The 22,879-nt window shown below is 39.9% G+C and overlaps 1 protein-coding gene across 1 annotated transcript; it reads right to left on the reverse strand.

The window, feature by feature from the left end:
• Positions 1–351: 351 nt before the first annotated feature.
• Positions 352–22,879, reverse strand: tgfbr2b (transforming growth factor beta receptor 2b). The gene is made up of 7 exons (XM_061821689.1): positions 22,596–22,879; positions 16,446–16,587; positions 15,948–16,138; positions 10,651–11,414; positions 9,933–10,074; positions 4,210–4,334; positions 352–1,876 (listed from the first exon to the last, which is right to left on the reverse strand). Exons 1-7 carry the CDS (start codon positions 22,666–22,668, stop codon positions 1,697–1,699), a joined length of 1,617 nt encoding a protein of 538 aa, XP_061677673.1. The 5' UTR covers positions 22,669–22,879; the 3' UTR covers positions 352–1,696.

Raw genomic sequence — 22,879 nt, forward strand, 5'->3', positions numbered from 1 at the left:
AAAATTTAAATCACAGTAAACATTCCTGCGTGCCATCTACATTCTCAGACCAAAGATAGTTCACATATAAAAGTACTGCTTTGGTGCTAAGTAACTGAAGTTGAACTGAGGTGCTTAGTGTCAATTTGTCATAGCTTTGTTTTAAAGCTCTTTACCTGCAACTTGACGTTTCCAGGCAATTAGGGCTCACTGTAAACAGTTGTGGTATAAGAAAACAAAATCATTAAAAATAAAATATACTGTATGGCGTATTTACATCAAGGAAGTCTATAATCACAATACCCATTTGTCATGAAAGTAGCTGTGATGAAAGTTTTTTAACCTGCCGGTTACCAAAAGAAGACAGACAGGTGGAGATCGATGAAAAAGTTTAATCCCGAAAAGGATAACGACACAGAGATGAAATGACCAACTGTGATACGAGTTTTGGCTTAGACCACTGTCTTTGGTTTTATGACTGCTGAGGTCCCAAATGCTGCCAATGTCTAAAGAAAGCAGAACCAAGAGACCAGTTCAGGACCAACTGATGTTGGAAGCTACTGTACAGATTGTATTGTAAACAAGGAGAATGGCCAGTAAGAACTGCTGAAAAAAAAAGAAAAAGCAAAACGAAATAATCCAGGATGCAATTTTTCCAAGCTTAAGAGTATAGGTTAAAAGTTAGTGTTCTGATAAAATTAAAAGCAAAGCATACTTTTGTCATTGCTTGTGTAATACAGTATGTATAGAACACAGTCATCATTCACTGGCTTGCTCAAACCAGCTGACAAACCCATGAAAACCTCAAGAACACCATGTGATATTTTGTATATGGTAACACCAAATAATATCTTTACTCTTTTGTACAAAAAATGACTTTGGTATAGATTTATTTTTTTCCAAGCATGGGATGTATACTCCATTTCTGTCACACACACACACACACACACACACACACACACACACACACACACACACACACACACACACACACACACACACACACACACACACACACACACACACACCACACACACAAAGCTCAGCTTTTACAAGCAGCAGGCTGAAACTTTTAGGTTAGCTACTTCCATACTGCACATACATTTTCCCCCTTTAATGTCTGGCACAAATTAAACAGACTTCCTCATTTACTGGAGATCACACAGCTGAGTCACACACACACACACACACACACACACCACACACACACACACACACACACACACACGCGAACACGCACATGTATTTTTTTCCTTTCAGGCTGATTTGCTTCTTTGGTTTCAAAGTTGCTTTTAAACAAATGATCCCCATGGATCCTTTACATATGAGTCACTGCTATGTCACAATAAGTTAAAGTTCCACCATGAAAAATACATGGGACGTTAGTGTCATGAGCAGTATGAGTATTCAATATATTTCCAATTCAAACCTGTTATTTTTAAATACACATTCCTTTCCATGCCTGAAATGTATTTGTCCTGACATAAGAGGCACTGGCTATATGCCGTGTAGTGTGCATAGATAACAATAAAGTGCATAAGTATTTGGTTAAAAGCTTTATATTGTGATATCCCTGTTTGTTTGTTATCCAGTCCGTGAAGCCCGTGGATGAGATGACAACCATCCATCAAGTCCACAGGTCTTTGGAGTTAACCTCTGCTTTTTCCAGTTAGCTTTCATGTCACCCAGGACGGGGCGGCGTATTCTGAGTCGAGCGCTACTTCTTGTCCACCACAATGATCTCTTCGGGGATCTTCTCTTCTGAATCGGAGCGGTCGGATAGTTTGTCCAAGTACTCAATGTCGTCGAAGCGCTCGGCGACACACTGGGCTGTCAGGCGGGCTTCTGGGTCGTGGTCCCAGCAGTCGTCGATGCAAGAACAAACCAGCTGGATGCCCTGAAAGGGGTGGGGGGGAATGAGATGTTCAATGAAGAGAGTGGAAGAAAAGAATCACCAAAAAAAAAAAAAAAAAAAAAACAACCTCAAAAACTGTGCATGTAGGAGACTGTTGCCAAAAACACCCCATCCATTAACTGCACACGTTCATACATTTCAGCAGCAGGGAGACTCAACGCTAGGTACCTCCAGTATAAAACTAATAATACAGTAAAGAATACAGTGTTTTATAAAAATATTTATAACCAATAATCTTTTCTCATTCTCAATAATCAATTTTTTTTATGTTAATACAGTGAGCCCTTACCCATTCATGGTTCACTGTTTGCAGCCCCGCATATTTGCAGATTTTGCTCTACAGTTTTTTTTTAATTTACAGTATTTTCAAGATCATAGAGATCTTAAACTTTGTTCTAAATAGATGAGCCGCCACATTAGTCATGGCACCTTGGAATGTGGTGCACCTTATGTGCACACTGAGTGCCAACATTTGCATATGCAGAAGAAGCTATAAGTGGCCGACACACTGCCTGTGTAGGCAGGTCATCAATGACGATGTTGTACACACTCATGGTATCATGTCGAAAACTAAAATTTGACTTTGAACAATACTTCTTTCCAGAAGATTTGGTTGAATTATATGACCTTTTGTCAGTTTTATTTTTCAGGTTCCACTAGACATTTGTGGCTATGCAGAGTCAATAGGACACCAGGTTGTGATCTGAATCCCAAACCTTGCGGTGCTTGCATTCACTTTGAATACTACAAAGGGAAGCAAAAATATATTTTTTTACAGAATTCTTCACAGAAAAAGACCACCAATTCAAGCTTTACAAGACAGTACAATAAGTATTAGTGGCATTAAAAACTAATTATACTATAAAATTGAAACAAAAGCATATTCCTCATTGCTTAAAATTGTGGAAATTGATTAAATTCAACAATCTCAGATTCTTGTTCACATGTAAGGGAAGAATGGAGTTGGAGATCGACAGACGGATTAGTGCAGCGTCTGCAGAGATGCAGACTCTGCATCGGTCTTTCACAGCGAAGAGGGAGCTTAGCCAAAAAGCCAAAGCTCTCGAATTACCGCGCTATATACTTTCCCACCTTCACCTACGGTCACAAGCTGTGAGTCATGACTAAAACAACAAGATCACAGAAATGGCCGGAATAAGTTTCCTCTGCAGGGTGTCGGGGCTCTCCTTTAGAAACATGGTGAGAAGGTCAGTCATCCGAGAGGGCCTCCAAGTCAAGTTGCCTGTGCAAGCGATTATTTGAAAAGGGCCATCACTGCCTTTTTTTTTCTTCCTGGGAAGGCGTATGGGACGTTTCATACATTTAGGCTGTTACACCTCAAGCAACGATAAGTAGACACGGATTAGTTTTAGTGGCATCAGGAGACACGTGCCCATGAAAGGTTTGGTAGGTGGTTGTGATTCCTGGAGGAAAGTGGGGAGCAAGGGAAGAGATTTGAGGACAGGACTGAGATCAGCATTTTTGGGGAGGCATATGGGTGCAGTGTCACTATCAAGTCGATTCCATCAGTAGCCTGTAACACATTAGCCACGGGAGGAATGTAAACAGTCATAATGGGGAGGGAAACCACCGTGGACAAGAACTTTGGATAGAGACTTAACTGCCAACAGTTCAATATCCAGCCAGAACACAATCCTTGACTGAAATGCCCTGCGTTGCGCCATCTGTTGCTCCCCCACATACCAACTATCTCTCCCTCTTCTCGTCTGGCTGCTCTCAATGCAATTCCTATCTGCCCACACCAACTGGAAGGCAGCTAAACTTACTGTAGTAGTACTGTGGTATGCTGACACGCAGCCATGTCTGAATGAAGCATCTGACAAAGCCCTCAAACTGCAATCTTGCTTGGTCACAGGGACACTTCTTGTTTATGATGATATCAAATCTGCCAAAGACCAATTCAAGCTGAAATAAGGAAAAGCCAAATAGATGAGAATTTTTGATCAGCTCTTATAACTGGCATCAAACCCCACAAGTGTTTAAAGATTAAGTGTGGTTAAAGCTGCCATTGTATGGCCTCAAAATCCACTTTTGACTTCTCTTGTCTGGTAACACAACCCAAGTATTTTAAACTCTCAAATCTGGCGCAGCTAAATTTCACACATAGCCACAGGAATATTTACCAATTTTGTCTTCTGGTAAAGTGACCATTTTGGAACTCAAATTTAAAATCATTTGAAATGCACCTGTATTTTGGGACTGCCTCACCACAGTGGGGTGACCAAGTCTTGGGGTTTGGGAATTTGAAACCTACAAATTCCCAAATCTACGTGTGTGTCTATGTCGCCTCTTACCGTGTGGTTGATCCAGCTGTTGGGAATCTCCGGTCTTCCTCGGTCTCGTAGCACGCTGTCCTTCATGCTCTCGACGCATGGGTGCTCCCTTAAGTTTCCAAAGGGAGGCTCATACTCTTTCACCTCTGGGTAAGCAAATAAAAATAAAAAGGAAAGACCAAATACATTTTATACACTCTCCAATATATTCATGTGGCTCTTTCTGCAACTTGTAAAGAGACATCATAACCGGTTACACAATATTATAATATCCATCCATCAATTTTCTTAGCCGCTTATCCTCACAAGGGTCGCAGGAGTACCAGAGCCTATCCCAGCTGTCATCGTGCAGGAGGCAGATTACACCCTGAACTGGTTGCCAGCCAATTGAAGGGCACATGGAGACAGACAATAGTCGCACTCTCAATCACACCTCAGGGGCAATTTAGTGTGTCTAATTAATGTTGCATGTTTTGGAATGTGGGATGTGCCCGGAGAAAACCCACGCAGGCACGGGGAGAGCATACAAACTCCAAACAGTTGGGGCTGGGATTGAACCCGGGTCCTCAAAACAGTGAGGCCAACGCTGTACCACTGTGTCACTATGCGGACCTTTTTATTCCCTATTTGACCAATTACAGAGCTTTTGAAATTGGTTAAATGATGTAAAATGGCCAAAGAATGTACCTTTGTGCAACAGCCATAATTTATGACATTTTCAAAAACAGTAAGGATGTAAAAGTAATTGTCTACTGTTTGTGCTCCTGGGGGAAGTTGGTGTTCAAAAATGATTTTTTTTTTTTTTGTCCACTACCGATTGAAGACTGGCTCAGGGTTGTAGTTCATGATACACAGAACTACCAAACTCCAGTCAATGTATCCATTATCTACGTACTGCACTACCTGGTGGAACCACTTGGCATTACAGACAAAGTCAAATGAATATTGTCAAGATGTCGGTATGATTTGTGTAATTCTCTACCAATCTTTGGCAGTTCAGATATTGCTCACGGGTCATAGTTTACCCACCCCTGCTCTAGACACATTGCCAATGATGTTCCTGAATCATTTCAGGTCTTTCAACATCATTATACCCTCCTACATGTCTCCCAGCCAGGATCAATCAATAATAATGACAATTGTGACCAAAATATATCAGGATTTGGTTTATTCAAACAAAATAACCGGGCTAAGCTCATTTTGACAGTGGAATCTTTTCGTTCTTTGCCAAAACAAAACGAACACAGCAGTGAGAGCTTTATGAATTGTGTAACTCAAATTAATCATTAAGATTTTGGTTGACTGTGTGCAGTAGATGTTGGTGAATCGTGTCTGAACGCAACTGATGCAACCGGCAGAGCCACTTTTTATTAGATCCCAATGACTTTCTGCCTGGAGGAAAAAAAAAACAACATCAGCTACGTGGTGTTCAGGTACATCCATGCAAAACTCCTTTTTGACAGCATTATTTTGCTCACTACGCCATTGTCGTCAACAAAGAAGTTCATAACGGTGAGAGACTCCCAACTGTTTGATTAAATTAATATAGATAGGTCAGGAATTTCCCTTATAGACAATGAAGCAATTTGGTAAAACAATGTAATGTAAATGTACGGTTATGAATAGAGTTATTTGCTATGGCAAGTCAAAACAAAGCAGGCAATGTCAAATCTTTACAGCACCATTAAGATTTATTTTCCCGGCTTGTTTATTTTCTATTCAAGGGGAAACTGCTCAGGACTACAAAGTGGTGACGGAAATGGTACAAGGCGGAACTCGTAATAGGATCACAATAACATTGCCTGCTTCCCAAAGTCTGTCTGAGTCATCCACTAACCCACTCCCGTCCTCCTCCGCTGGCTTTCATTAAATTGCAGTTGCGGAGATACTTGTTTTGGATTCCTCGCAGGTTGTAAAAACTATTTAATACCGACACACACAATTCATCGAAGTAAATACTGTAATATGTTGTGGACAGGGCTATTGGACGGATGGGATCAATCTACCCTTGCCGTTATGTTCAACTGATACACAGATTAAACCCGTTACACAAGAACTCAATTTGCACACAAGATTTGTCCCGAGTCACATGTTTAAAGTTCAAACACGTGACCCCAAACAATGAAAGACTCCCTTCTCATACACATACACACCATGCCGCCAGACCCTCTAACCCTGACACAGTTGATGATCTGACATCTGGAGAGCAGCTGCCCTAACCTCTCCTCCTCGTCTCTAGCCTGGCCCAGTCTCTCTCTCCTGGGACTCAAGGCATTTCTCCGTCTACTGCCTCAAGCTTAACTCGTACTCCACCATTATCCCCTCCAGGCCCCACCCGTCAGAGGAACGCCTTCATAGGCTTTCCGAGCCCTAAACCCGTACAGACTAAATTATACAGCAGACATTTTGAAGGAAATATAAAGGCCTCCACTCCAGCTTTTCTGTCTGTCATAGGAGTGTTCATCGTGGTGTATCCCTCTAAATGCTTTCTCTGCCTCTGTACAAGGGCGGATATTTCATTTCACTGTTGGGTATAACAATAAAAACAAAAATGTCTCAAGATACATTCCTTCAGGGACAACAATATAAATACGATAATAGTGGCACATTGGATTGTTTCAGATGGCGGAAGATAAAAACACCCATATATTTTCTTCATATATATATATATATATATATATATATATATATATATTATATATATATATATATATATATATATATATACACACACACACACATATATGTGTGTGTGTGTGTGTGTGTGCGCGCGTGCTTATATGTGCAATTGACTGGCTATCAGTTCAGAGTGTATCCTGCCTCCTGCCAGTTGGTATAGGCTGCAGCACTCTGACAATCCTTGTGAGGATAAGCGGCTCAGAAAATGGATGGCTATGCAGATTCGCGAGTTGCAAAGAAACACTTCTTGTATATCACAAGTGGTACCAGCAGGTCATCCAAGACTACATGCAATGATGTGTGTTTTGCTTTTGGCAACACTTAATGAGAGCAAAGGGTTTTGTCTCAAAAAGAGGTGTTAGAAATAAGAATGTTTGTGGTCTGACACACACAGATTCCAGAAAGGTACTTTTCCCTTCTGGTGTCCTAATATTGTTCTTTGTTTGATTTTACTCGTGTATGAATGTGTGAATGTAAGGCTTTGAAAAGCACTTTGGGCACTGTGATAGTGTTAATAAAGCACTTTGTAAGGAGATTCCATTTACCATTATACTGTACTATTTGAAAATATGAACAATTCAGAAGTTGAGCTGCATCCCAAAATGGATTTGAGCCCTGCAGGTTCTATTATATATTCAACGACTGCCAAAATTATATTTAGAGTGCATGAGGACTGGCAGACTAAACTTTGTTCTGTCGACTTTGTGTCTGTAGGTCTTGGGAAAAAAAAATGTTGGCTGGGTTTCTAGAGCAATCAACAGACGACAGTGTCCTTCACGTCTGGCAGATCTCAGATCACACCAAAGGCCCAGGAGCTGTGATCGAGCGGCAATGTGGCTGCCTGCCACCGAGGCTCAGAGAGCTGATCCGACATGTGTCGCCCACAGATACACAACACGGGCATGCGGCATTCGACTCAGGCGCTATAAAGACTTCTGTCTTTAAAATGATGGGGTTGGATCTGTTGCTTAAGTTCTGTTTGGGCACGCCTCTGGACACATGTTCATATTTTGGAGCAATCCGAGTGCTCACTGGTGACTCACTGATGTGTTTTAACATTGCAGCTTGGGGAAATAAGTCTTTAAAAAAAAACCCACAAACAAAAAACATTTATTTTGATACTGATTGTTGAACGAATACCAAATCAAGACAAAACCAAAAATCATTGAAAATCTCACCAACCCATCTGAGTCGTTTGACAAGTGAAATCAACGACACATTTGTTTGCCTATTTTTCCCCCTTTTTTTTTTCAAGAGGTATCAGATTACACTATATTCACTTAAGGTCTTGTGACTCAGCCCGGAAGAATTAACTAATCAGGATATTTTAAAGCTACTGAAAAAAATTGTGGGAACTGTTTGGGACATGAATGCATCCTGGTGAACTACGACATGGTTGAACAAGTTTTGGAATTGTGATCTCAACCCCTTCAAAAATGTTACAATGAGTCAGGTTTAATCACAATGGCAGGACTTTGTTTTAGCAGCAGGACTGAGGACAACTTCAATTGTCATCCATTTTCCCTAACTGTAAGTGTAATGGCAAGTTGTCCCAATATGTGTGTGTATACAAAAAACATGGATGAATAGCAAGCTGCTCAAGTCTGCCCTCAATCATGATTCTGGTTCTGCTTTCCATCTGGCTGGAACACCTTTGTCTTTTCCTCCTTGTCAGACTGTCGGCATGAGTAACCCTCTCTCGAGTGTTTCCATGCAGTGGGGGAGTCATTAACTGCTGCATCACCTGCCTAAGGGTAGGAAGTACTTGAGAGACGGAGTGCAAAGATACAGCAGGAAATATAGAGAAGCTGTCGAATTTAGTAGCACAGAATGACGGAAATATTCCAAAATATGACATGTGTTCAAATGTGTCCAGAAATAATACTGCTTCTCTATGACTGTAACTCTGAGATCCAGAGCAATGAAAGAGTTAGGAAGTAAGAAATAAAAGATATGGATGGGAATAGGAAATATCAAATGAGTGAGTGTAAAATGACACAAGTTCATGCTCGCGTGTAGCGTTTTAATATATCCGCTAGCTTCTGGTCAGTCAAGAATTCTTGCTGGTTTTCTGCAGAGAGACCATGGCAGCCACAAATAAAGACATTTATACCAGTAGTTAAGTTGAAACTAAAATAGTCAGTCTTGGAACATGTTTATGCAAAACAGGAAATGGTCTATTTTATTTTCAAAGTATACCCACAGAGGACACATATTCTTGTACTTAGGAGGGGAAAAAACAAGCGGGATTGGGCCACTTGGCCGGTTGGGCAACACGGCAATACACTTCAAGGACCCGTTGGGGAATGTGTATGCGTGTGTGTGTGTGTGTGTGTGTGTGTGGAAGGAGTGGAAAACAAGAAAGAGTGACAGGAGACTCGTTCATGCCCAAACCCAGGTGTTAATCACTGCATTGACACAATGGAGACAGGAGCAGTCACATAAAGAACAGGCCTACAGAAACATCAAGGGGAAGTGAAAACAAATGACTGAGGGCCGACATGATATAGTGCATTGAGGTTTTCCTTCATATAATTACCCATTTCTGTTATTTGGACATATTCTGACCTTGTTTTTGCAACAGGATGACAAACAGTACATGAACGCCATTAAGTGTGATCCTTGGGACACCCACAAAATAAATTTTGGGTTTGACACTCTGGTTTAGTTCTCATATAATGGTGGCAAACCATACAGTCCCATTACACAAATTCAATAGAGACAAAGTAAATAAGAGGTCATTTGTGGGTCTTTCACAAGTGGTCTTCAATTGATGGTTTTTACATGCAACAATCTCGGCTAATGTGTTAACCGGAAAGCTGAACCCTTTATAAAGTGAATTATCATCATTAAGTTTAATAAGCCTCACTGAATGTACACAAAGACTCCCGATAAGTGTGTGCTTGAATTGTTGGGTGCTGATAGCAGCAAGGTTGCGCAGAGATATAGACAGACATAAAGAATACTAGACTTGATCAAACCAAGAGGATCACACTGGCACCTTTTACAGTCAAACAATATATGATTGTGACCATACTTGGACAACGTGACAAAAGCAATCTTACCTCCAATTGCGCTACACCTGGAAATGATCTCCCACAGTACAAGTGCCATGGAGTATACATCCGCTTGTTTGAAGGACTCAATGTTTTCCAGGTTGATCCTGGACTCCAAGACCTCTGGAGCCATGTACCTTGCAGTTCCCACCTTAGAACAAAGCACATTAAAATACAGATAGTGTTATACTTATTTAAGGTATGAGTCAAAGGAGCTAAAGAATTTGTATTGTATTTTGAACCCATGTAAAAAGAAACTGTTAGTGTACCAAGCTTTGTGAAAGTGCATTGTAATAATGTACCTGCATTTTTTTGAACTTCCACTCTCAGGATGCGTTCACATCTTTAGGTAGTAATCAAAATTAGTGCAATATAGACCAATAACACCATGTAAATGATGCTAATTTCATCAAAACGTCCTCTAAAAGCACACCCACGTACAGTATTTGGTTTACTGCCTCCTAGTCATAAAATTTGATGTTTTTTGAAGAAAAAAAAAGATTGGGGTTTATGTTGCGTTAATAGCACTGTTTTACTCAATACTCCATATACCAATCATCTGATCCAAATATCTTGTGGATCATGAAGAAAAAAAAATCATTAATTTCTGAATCACAAGGAAAACAGAATCACCCTTAACTTAGAGAAAGTGAATACGTGTAACAAAAATGATCAGGAGACAGGTTGCTCAAATAATGAACCAATTGGGGGGGGAAAAAAAAGTTACCTGTCCACTATTTGCTAGCTCGTCCACAGACAACGAGTTGTCCAGACGGAGCGCAAGCCCAAAGTCACACAGGCAGCAGGTCAGGTCACTCTTCACTAGTATGTTGGAGCTCTTAATGTCTCTGTGAGCAATAGGCACCTTGTAGCGGCCACATGGCGTGTGGTCACTGTGAAGATGTGCCAGTCCACTGGCAAGTGATCCTCCCAGCAACCACAAATCGTGCCAGCTAATAATATGATGGGTCAAGTAATCTTGGAGGTTGCCTTTTGGCTGGAACGCTGTAATCAGCCAGTACTGTCTCTGTACCTTCCTCTCCTCTGCTGTCAGGAAGTGGAGTACGTTTTCATGTCTCAGGTCAGCATCCGAGAAAATGTCCTTCTCATTTTTCCAGGAGGCGTACTCCTCGTATGAGAAAATCTTAACCGCCACAGTCTCAAAACCATGCTCGTCACTGACGGAGGATCCCTGCTTGAGTTTGGCTTTGTAAACTTCAGCAAAGCGACCTTTCCCCACCTGGATATCCAATTCAATAGGCAACAACTCAGTATTGTGGTTAAGGTTGTTGGCATGTGTTGAGCTGCTGTCAGAACCCTCGTCGTCCCCCATAATGGCATGAGCGTCACTGAAGTCCAGTTTCTTGCGTTTTGCATTTGCTCTGCGCTGACGGTAGACTCGATAACAGTAGAAAGAAGTAATTACCAAGATGGCCATAATCAGAAGAGGAACCAGGCTCACCAGGATGACAGCAACCTGTGAATCCATGTCTGAAAGACAAAAAGAAATAGAAGAGGAGCCAAAATAGGCGTGAGAAGGAAGATGCAAATCACAGTACAATGACTTACTTCAATTTAGCAATTAAGTTGTATAGAGCTGGCCTTTCCACAAAGAACACACAAATGTGCCAAGACAAAACTGCTCAACATCACTTTGTATTATAACCATTGTACCACTTTGTATTTTTTACCAGTCAACCTTTGCAAAATGTTTCGTTTAAAGGTTTGTCTATCAACATTTTTGTGGAGATTTTTTTTTTTTTGGGTCAATGGGTATATAATTGAACCCCACTTGCCTTCAATGTATGCTAAAAGGTTACATTGCCTGACGCTATATGATGAGGGTTTTATGAAAGCAACAGGTAGTATTGTGTTAATTTCCATTGTTCCTAATATTTAATATGAATTTGAAATTAATTGGAAAATGGAACAGACTGCTTGAATTAATTTTTGGAATTCTAGATGGTCCAGTGTTCTCGATGTTTTTTTCCCAGTTACATTAGACTGTCATTGCTGCTCTAATAATGCCTTCATAATTTGTGGTTCTAATTGTCTGCACACATTCCAAAAATCCTCTCCTGAAAGGGAGGTTCCAAGGAAGCATTATTGCCAACAACACAGGAGGAAGGTCCCCCTTCCCTGAGGAATGTCTGATGTCTCAGCGAGCTAAAGTTAGTGTTTGCACCCCAGAGGCAAAGTGCTCCAAACCATGACCCAGTCAACCACATATTGTATCTCTTCATAGTTTGTGTCTGAGGCTTCAAATTTGGAAAGCTTCGTGTCTGGTTGCTTAGCTATGGTTTTGTCAAAAAGGGAACCTTTATAATTGTGCCCTTTTTCCAGTACAGTTACTAAACAGGCGACTTTAAAAAGATAGCTCCAGACACACACACACACACACACACACACACACACACACACACACACACACACACACACACACACACACACACAATTGTTCTTTTCAACTTCCAATTTTGTGTAAACCCAAACCAGTGAATCTGAGTTTAGAAATAAGTGTGGCTGCGAGGCGCAGAAGCTGTGCAAATAAGGCAGGAGGAAGTATTGTGGAGGGCATCTCATTTCTTGCCTAGGCAAGCTCCTTGCTTCGCTCTCTCTTTTTTTTTCTAAACAGGAAACCACGTCTGAAATCCTCAACATGGCCCCAGACGATTTGTTTGCATTTGTACAAGTGCAAAGCTATTCCTTATAACAAACCCGTTACTGTACCTGACTGAGACTGTTTAGAATCTACATTTTATCACATTGAATGCTTAGGGGTGAATGTGTCAAAATCTTAATGTCGGTGCTCAAATTGATTTCAATCCTGGGGATCCTTTCTCTGAGATGATAAATTCAAATACTGCTGGTGAAAATTTTTTCATTAGTTATTGGGGTGCACTATATGAACCCAAAAACAGTTGGAAGACTGTACATTCCTTCTCCTAGTGAAATAACAACAGCTATAAAACACAATTTGTATTCACATACACTTTAAACAAACTTTATTGCTACACTAATTGACAGATAGAGGATGTACAGCAGGGGTTGGGAACCTTTTTGACTGAGAGAGCCATAAATGCCAAATATTTTAAAACGTAATTTCAAAAGGGACCTTGCAATATTTAAAAAACTAAATACAGGTGTATTTGCGCATTTATGTCAAATCAACATTTTTAGAGTACAATACAGTCTCTGAATTCTTTTAAATAACATTATGATGTTGCTAACCAATGATGACAAAAGCACTTCTTACCATTAATTTGACTTCAGGTGCTTCCTGGTTTTGCTAATGGCTTGACAGTATGTTTCATACACTGTCAGATTAATCTTCACGCAGGCGTTGAGATTTCCATCCGTTAATCGTGAATGTAATTCAATTTGATTTTCTATCATGCTGGTAGGATGGTGAACAGTTCTTGACAACAAAGGCGTGTCTTTTATTCATTTGATTATCTTGTCTAGATGCGAACTTGGCAAAATGTTGTGAGGCAACGTCGAATACAAACGCTTTGGCATACACCCATCTGTGGATTTAAACACACAGCAGAACCCTCCATCTCCACAATGGGCTGTCCATTCTTGTTGAAAACTACGGTGGTACTCGTATTCTTTTCTTTGAGCAACCTTCGTCAAAAGCATTTCCATAAATAGTTGTTCAGATAAGATCAGCATTAGACCCTTCTGCACCACTGGACTTCGACTACCACGCAAAAACTACGGCATCCCACTATGGAAAACTGTCTGTACGTTATTTGCGTTGCCTCCCACACCTAACTACGGCAACGCCACTAGGACAAACCTTCTCTGCACGACAAAAATCACATGGACAGCGTGTCATTATGAGGGCTTGGCGAGCCATATGCAACCACCAAAAGAGCCAGGTATGGCTCGCGAGCCAAAGGTTCCCGAACCCTGATGTACAGTATTGTTTGTTAGTGATAGTTCAGTGTGTACCTAACCTCTCACCGAAGTCAGCTACAACAGCTAGCACACCTGTGACCCAAGTATAAGCGATAGAAAAATAAAGAAATGGATGATGGATAAATATTTGTATATAGGTCGAATAATTAAGTATGTTTTATAACATTTTCTGGTCAGTAGATTGAAAAAGTGCCCCGGTGACCTGTCAAGGATCTAGCCACTTCTCACCCAAAGTTATTTGGGAAAGACTTCAGCTCCCTTGTACGACTAATGAGGACAAGTATGAAAGAAAAAAATATGGATGGATGTGTAAAAAAAAAAAATAATAATAATAATAAAAAAATATATACATATATACACACATACACACACACACACACATATATATATATATATATATATATATATATATATATATATATACACACACACACATGTATATGTTAACTCTCCTAAGACATCCTTACAAAAAGCAACTGAAAAATACAAACAGTATTATAGATAACTCGTGAAATTAGCCTTGATTGGACTGAAGAATTTGACATACATACATACACATTAAGGCTGAGTGGTCTTGCATTAGATTTCTATGCTGCCTCTCAAGACTATCTTGAAAGTTACTGTGATGCATTAAAAAAGCGATTGAATTGTGGTCAGCACTGTGCCGGTGCATTCAATTTGACACTGTGCGGCAAGCCAAGTTCAGGAAATGTACCTCGCTGCTTTTTTGTCTCGTATGCTGCAGTCACAATACAGGATATCAGAGTTCAGCCCCAGAGTAACTGGACTGTACGGGGCAGTTGGGAAGAAAAAAAAATCTGTTTGTAATCATCTAGATAGAAGACATCGCAGTGCACGTGTAAGCTGTCGCACATGACTGAGTGTTGTTAAAATACCAAGTCAATGCTAACTATGATGTAACTAGATTATGTTGTAAAAGATACAAGAAAGCAAAGTCCTACTTCTTGCAAGTGTCATGTCATTTCAACTGGAGACATAACTTGTTCCCACATTATTCGTGGGGTTACGTTCCTTACCACCCCATGAATGATGAAAATTTGCAAATAATGGACGCAGTATTTAAATCCCAATGTATGATATGTACCATATTTTTGGAATAATAAAGTGCAATGGTGCATTTTAGATGCACAACAAGTTCCATAATCTGTAAAATGTTGTGTGACTAGTCTGATGAAATAGACTTAAACACAATGGTTACATTGTTAGCATGCGTGCTAACATGTGTTTTAGCATCTATGTAAGCTATCATATGATGGCGCTCACAAAGGAATCCATCCATCCATTTTCTGAGCACTGTATCCTCATGGGGGTCGCGGGAATGCTGGTGCCAATCCCAGCTGTCACCGGGCACGAGGCAGGGTACACCCTGAACTGGTTGCTACCCAATCGCAGGGCACATAGAAACAGACAACAGTCACACTCACAATCACAATCACACCTTGGGGCAATTTAGTCTTTCCAATTAATGTGCACATAAGCCACCCAGACTATTTAAAAGAGAATTTAAGACTTCTAAGTGTACTTTATAGTCGTGAAAATGAGGTACATTGTGAAAAAAAAAACAACCCCAGCAATATCTGAATCCCCCGCCCAGTAAATTCTGCAAATATGCTGGCCTGCGAACATTGGACAGCGATTGGGCAAGGGCGCAAAGTACTGTACAGTACTGGAAGAACTGAAAAACGAAGAGAAATTGCTATTATAGTGACTTTCAGCTTTCTGGGAATACTTTCTACATAATTTACTGTTCATCCCAAAGATATTTTGAGGGGGGCAGTTCAGTTTTTCTACACTAAATAAGCACAGACCTACAGGTACTCCATTTTTTGGTATGTTTACTAGGTTGCCTTTTTTTCCAGTTGCACAGTGCATAACTTAAACTGAACTTCGATTAAATTTTTTGGGGAAAAACAGGAGTTGAGCATACGTTCTTATTTAAAAATGATATGATACATGAATGTCTGGACAATTTTGTCCACAAAGTGTGTCACTTTTTATTATCTAGTTTTCTGCATGCTTGGTATCTAGAATAAGTGCTTGAGGTATGCGTTGGAAGCCACTTTTAGTGCTCCTACTTACGGGTGTTAAAGATGATATGGTCGTTGCACTCATCCTCAGAGCAAGTGCACATAAAGAACGACGAGCCCATGCCCTTTATTTCTTTCATCTCACACTTGCTGTTGTTGTAGTCCTCCAGGACAAGGCCATAAAGCTTGTGAGCTGGGTTGTGGCAGACTGTGTCAAACGTGACGTTATCGTCCTTCTTTCTCCTTGGGAACAGGGTGGGGAAAAACATAAAAAATAGTAGTAATATTAGTGTCAATAAAAATAGTCATTTTGCAAGGTGTGCTGGCAACTTTGCTTCTTACATTTCACATTTAGTTGTAACGAATGCTGACAGGTAGTTCCTAAATGTATTTAATTTAATTTAATTCCTATAGTCTTAATTCCTAAAATGCCAACTAAAAAGGGAAATGACTGAAATCTTAACTGAGATCATTTTGTATATGTTTTGTACTTGTGCAAGAGGTGTCATGACATCCCCTTTATAAGGATGGATCATGGGCGGACCCTTACCAAATAGCGACACACACATCGTCGTCATGCGTGCAGATCGCTGTGATGTCACACTCCACTTTGCAGCTCCCCTGACCAGTGCAGCTGGTTGGTTGTACGTCGCAAAACTTGCACAGCCTTCTCACTTTCATTATATAGGCGTCTAGGAAGAAACAGATAAGATTCATCCATTAAAAAATGTTTAATCTAGCGTAACATGGCTAAAGCAATGTCCCTCCACATCTGTTCATGGACGATTGGTTCAATTAAAACAAACTTGTCGTGCTTCATTAGGTGAAGTGTGAGCACTATTATCCGATCCCTTGTGTGGACCAAACAAGTGAACCGAGACTGCCTCTTCACTTAAGCTTGGCTGTGAATACAGCACAGAAGTACAGAAGCCAGACACAAACACACGAGGTAAAATGATAAATATATAAACACATGGGTTGGAACTGCCATCTCATAGCAACAGGACATAAAATACATTTCAGAGGGGTTTGTGAACTCTTACCTAATCAAAATATATAGTGTATATTAATATATAATATAGTAATACACAATTTGAATCAGGTCGAATATGGGCGAGTGGACTGGAATGGCCTACGTTAGCCTCACAGTTCTAAAGTTCAAATTGCATCAGATCAAGATAACCTAAGTAAACATAAAATGCTAGTTTTAAACTGATTTTATTTCTTAAGGGGGAAAAAAGAACTTGCAAAGCTACCTGGTCGTGTGCGAATAAGGAATCGCACCCCCTTGTTAAATCATGAAAGTCTAATCACATTTATTGGTTAATTTTCACACTACAATTACAACAAAAAAGTTCATTGAAACCAGTCTGATAAAATGAAGGCAGCCAAATGAGCTCAAAAACCTACAATAATTTCCCACGATCCAAAGACATTCAAGAACAGATTAGAAAGGAAACAGAGAAAACGTGAGACAGTGGTGAACCTTCCCAGCAGTGGCCAACCTACATCGATAAATTTCCTCATCCAGGAGGTCACAAAGGAATTCAGGACAACATCTAAAGAACTGTGGATCTCCCTCGCATCTATTACAGTCAGTGTTCCTGACTCAAACATAACAAACAGACCAAAAAGAACAGAAAGGCTTTTCTTACTTAAGTGAAAACAAACAAGCAAACAAACACTTGAATGACAGTTAAAACCTGTGACAGAAGATTCTGATGGAATGACAAGAAGCAAGTTGAACTATTTGGAAAGTGTATGTCATGTTTCATCTGAAGTATAAGTAACAGCATAACACAAAAATAACATCATCCCAACAGGCAAACATGGTGTTGGTAGTGTGACGTTCTGGGGTTGGATTCTTAATTCAAGACCTGGACGACCCGCAGATATGCTGTGATTGCTTGAATTCTGCTTTTTACTAGAAAGTCATTCAGGAGAATGCTTAGCTGTTATCACCCACAACCTAGAGCACACTGGTTTGCTTACACAGCGAAAAAAAAAAAAAAAAAAAAAAAACAACCTCTCTCGACTGTTTCAATACTTTATTTTGGGGGCGAGCCAATATTAGTCAGAGTTGTAAGTGGAAGAAGTTAAAGAAAGTTTCACTCGTGGCACTCAAACCTGTCTGTCTTTGTCTGAGAGTATCATTTTTCAGTATTATACTTTTACAAGGCATGAAGTTGAATCAATGAGTCAGTATTTGACTGTGATGGAAGGGTTTTCTTTTTAAAATTCCACCGTAAAATAAAGCCTTGCTCTTCATATTAATTATTCATAACATTTAGTGCTTTCCTACAGAAACGAGTTGTTTATCCTTTGGCAAAATCCAATACACTCTTTGTCATTCTAAAGGAAAATGTATTTATTTTTGTAGGGAGTAATACTGAAATAAATTTGCTCGTGGAAAATAAAATGCAAAATCACAATGGCAACATTTGTTTGAATGAAACATCATCCAGCTCTACTCTCTTTGCTGAGGAGATGAAATCATCTGAACTGGGCCTACCTCAAAGCTCATCGGCTCTTTAATGCAAATGTTGAGTGAGTTTGTATTTATATTGTTATTGTATTTCAAACTATTAACATAGTCAATTACAAAATTTTTTGGGTAGATGTCAGGGCTCATCCCTAACCGCTTCAAAAGAAGGGTTTTACTGTAGTATACTCCCTTTTGCCTCAATTGCTCAAAGACAAGTAATTAATTAATTAATCACTAATACAATTTGATTAATTCATTTGACACAACAGACAGGCACAGCATAACCACAAGAGAATTGCGACTCTTGTGAGGCTCGGGTTTTTTAGTTTTAGTTCATGTTTTCTATGAAATCCGAATTGTAAGCGCGGTATGCAATGGCATCCACAGCCTCCACTCTTGTTCTGACTTGACTTTGCCCAAAGACAGACACGCTTGTGGCCAAGTGCCTGAGGGTTTGATCATTATCGCGGAGACAAATCCCAGACAGGCAAGAACAAAGGAGACACGGCATCTCCTCGGAGCGACATTGCTCATTTGTCATGCATACCAGTCGGAAAGTAAAAGCAACCAGTCAAGTCAAAGTGAGTTGCCCCAGCTCAGCCTATAAATATACCAGTCTATAGAAACAGACAATATGGAATACTCTCTATACTCTATTCCTCTATAACACAAACTACTTTTACACCTGTATGGCAGTCAAATGTTTCTTGAACAATGCCTGTACGGTTAAAAAAAACGGACACTGGAACAGAATTTGTTATACTGTACTCCTAATGGTCCACTGTATAGTGCTGTAACACTTTGGTGACAGCAGCGTGAATCTTGTCATGTACTATTACCAAAAAAAGAAAATGGCATGATTCTGTTTCATGAAAAAAACAACAAGTAAAGATTGAATAACAGAAGTTTTATAGTTCTTTTTCACCTCTTTTAGGTCCTGGCCCACCCCATTAAAAAAAGTGAGCAGCATTAAAGTTGGAAATTGTTCTAACAGCTGTCTTTTCAGAAGTTACCTACTGTAGAAATATTTAATGCAGATGATTGCTATATTCCCAGGAGTGAGGGGGGGTCAAAAACATTTCAACAATGCAGATTGTAAACAAATGGTCATGATAGGATGCTCTAAGGGACTATTTTGAGAAAGCACAGACATTTCCAGAAGGTAAAAAGGCACCTGCTCAAATGGACTCCTTCCAGACTTAATACTCAAGATAGGAAATCACATGGATTAAAAGACTGCTCAAAAACAATTCAATCTCACTGTAGAGCGCATAGGAAATTGAACCTTTATCGTGGATTTATCTGAAACTTGACCGTATGACGAGAGATTGTGAACTGGTCTACTGTCTCTCTTTTTTTCTGATAAAACACTCTGCTTACACTTTTGACCGAGGTGGGCACTCCAAAATTCAATCCACATTTTAAGTCCGCAGCTCGAATAAACGTTTGACCCTCAGGTCCTCATTGGAAACCTTACACTTCGGATGTCATAGCGAACCTTTACTATAGAAATAGAAGCAATTTTTTTTAAAGAAAGCTTTAGGCACTGGCTTTGTTCTGAACTTTACAGTGACCTCCTTTGGATGAAATCCGGACAAATTGTAATACCTTCATATGTTTATGGCAAAGAATTAAAAGTAACATACAGGTGCATCTCTGTAAGATAGAATATTCAAGTTAAGTTATATCATCTACATAACTGAATTCAAAAGGTAGACCTCAGACCTATTCGAGAGATTCCAAAGACATACAGGGAATTACTTGAGCGCAAAGCCATATGTAGTTTCTATTTGGATCAGATTTTTTAAGGTTCCTTACATGAATTAAGATTTCTTAAAATGGTGAGGACAGGGTTTTTGTTAGCTACAAGTTGCTATAATCATAATAGAGAAAGAGTATCAATCATGAAATATTCCAGTTAGTGTGTAGTTAATCTGTTTACTAGACCAGACTACACCAATCTAATCATTTGATAATTAGAATTTTATGATGATTACCTTAACACTGATCAACGATGTCATTTATCGGCTCCGCAAAAGACATTTACTGGGTGTCACCATTATGTACCATATTTATGATTCCAAAAGCTAGTTTAGTTTTAGCCTTGTCACATGTGTATAGTATCTGACCACTTTAGCGGTGTACAACAGACAACGTGTAATGCCTGGATCAGACTACAAGAAAAGTTTTCATAATTGCACTATGTCAAACTACTAGAATAAAATCTCATTTTCTAATCCCACTGCATCCTGTCTTTTACTTTCACAGGGCTTTATCTTGTCACCTCAAACTCGACCAGATACACTCGTTACCACGGTGACGACAACAACAATGAATCGGGCCGCCTTTATTAAAAGAAAAAAAATGTTGGCGAGGACGTGCGCAGGTGGTCACTCGTGCTTGGGAGAGGAAGTTGCAAGTTATGAGGTATGTTCACGTACTTTTAATACGCTTTGGCTGGCAAGCATGCAAGAAAACATTATGTAGCCTAGCAAGCTAATGGTTGTACATAAACAAGCCAGCATTCTGTCGAATCACTCTAAAGTTTCAGTGTGCGAAGTAATGTAATTAAAATAAAGTAATTTTGTTACACTAATTTAGCACCTATTATTTCTGTCATGTACTGTTGGTTTGACCCAACTGGTTAGAATAGAATACATGACCTAATTTGAGAATACTTTTGAAGACACTTAATATATAGTACACAGGTACAGCAAATGAATAAGTTATTTAAATTGACACATTGCTCCAAAAATCCTGATCATGTAAACATTACATGTTTAACTTTTTGAAAAGAAATGAAATACATTATTTTCAACATCATTCTAAACTACTGATATGCAGCTGTATTTGTGACTATTAGTGGTAATGCAATTGTAAAGTCAGTATAGTAGTAATTATACGGGATGCACATTTGGCAAAATAAATTGTCTGAACGTTCCGGGTGCCTGCTTCTTAGCAAATGTTGACTGAAAAGAATAATTTTGTCAGGAAGACATTTCATAGCAGAGGTCTGCAAATACATACAGCATCTTAATTTTCCATAATGTACAGTATGTAGTGTTCTTTCAACAGCATGTGTGATATGATCTCTGTATATTGCAGATTTTCATTTATCGCAGGTACTGTAGGTCTAATAAACGGGGGTTCCACTATTATTTCTTTTTTATTTGCTCATAGTCATATACAGTACTGTAAGTTAAGGCGTTATTACAGTATTGTTAGACCATCATTCAATGCAATTTATCTTCAGAAGGTGAAAAGAGCCCGCACAGTGTCTGCCGAGAAGAAGCTCAGTGTCTGTTTGGACATGCCTGACTTCACACTGGCAGGAGGGAAAGGTGGTGTGTGCATATGTGCGTCTGTGCATGCTGAACCACAAAAAGCCCTCTTTGTCAGTTTGCAGGGTGGGGTTAGGCGTGCAGCTTGCTTGCTGCTGCAGAAATGCAGTACTGCATAACCTGCTGTTGGAAAGACGAGCACTCCATCCTTTTCCTGAAGGCATATGGCTTCTCTGCGACAGATGCACACAAGAGACAACCAGGAAATTGCTGCTTTTAGTCCTGATGTTGATGACACAATATTCAACTTGGCCCTCTTGACCTTATTTTCTGTGGCAGCAATTCTAGCGAGGTCGTTTGATATTTTCAACCGTATTAAAGGGATGTCCATGTCTGAAAATACTGCGGTTAGCAAGTTATATGATTACGTACTGGAACCCCCCAGATTTTTTTTTTTAAGAGCATGTCATTCAAACCCAGCGGGGTGGCTTTGGAGAGGCCGACTGGTAGTAATTGTCACCCGGGGCTACATCTAATTGTAGAGAGAGAAGAGTGGGAGGAGGAGGATTAGGAGCCGCCGGGAATGAAAGTGAGACAGATGACTGCACATGGCTGCCGTCCTGAACCTATAAACTATGTAGCCAGCGCACCAAAGATGGACATATCGGTGTATAGGTCCGCCCCGTGGATCTCAATGTTGTTTAAAAAGACACGGGGGGAAACAACAACTCTAAAATGAACTTCTTTAAAAGCAGTCTTCCACGTCACTTGGGTTCAAACAAAGCTACAATGACAAGACAGCTCGTGCCTAACACCTGTGGAAAAACGTTTACATTTTCCCAGAGAAAAACGTCAACAAAAAGTGGCAGCTGTGATTTAAATAAACACAACAAAACTTTTTTCCTTTTTTTTAAGCAGTAAAAGTGCAACTCACCCGCCTGCTCGAGCACAATACTACCATAGAGTATTGCTCCCCACCAGAAAGCGGAAAAGCGAAGTAGCTCCATGAAGAAAAGGACAAAAGCCCCCCCTTTTTCTCATTAATCAGGCGAAGCCTTGTCGAGGAGTTAAAATCCAAACTTGAGCGAACTTTATTCTTCGGTCCGCCTGTTGCTCTCCGCAGTTGCTGTGAGAGAGTAAACACAACTGGGGCAGGACGTGTCCTATATGACTCACTTGCATGAAACAGGAAATCTTCTGAGGGGTTGGACATTTTTT

This window comes from Syngnathoides biaculeatus, chromosome 1 (genome assembly GCF_019802595.1).
Source record: "Syngnathoides biaculeatus isolate LvHL_M chromosome 1, ASM1980259v1, whole genome shotgun sequence".
In the NCBI taxonomy this organism is placed as follows: Eukaryota; Metazoa; Chordata; class Actinopteri; order Syngnathiformes; family Syngnathidae; genus Syngnathoides; species Syngnathoides biaculeatus.

Excerpts from the sequence above, each read along its gene's own strand:
- tgfbr2b (XM_061821689.1), bottom strand. The coding sequence starts at position 22,668 with ATGGAGCTACTTCGCTTTTCCGCTTTCTGGTGGGGAGCAATACTCTAT. Across the intron at positions 16,139-16,445 it reads GATGTGTGTGTCGCTATTTG|GAGAAAGAAGGACGATAACG; the intron begins GTAAGGGTCCGC and ends CCTGTTCCCAAG. Across the intron at positions 10,075-10,650 it reads AGCTAGCAAATAGTGGACAG|GTGGGAACTGCAAGGTACAT; the intron begins GTAACTTTTTTT and ends CTTTGTTCTAAG.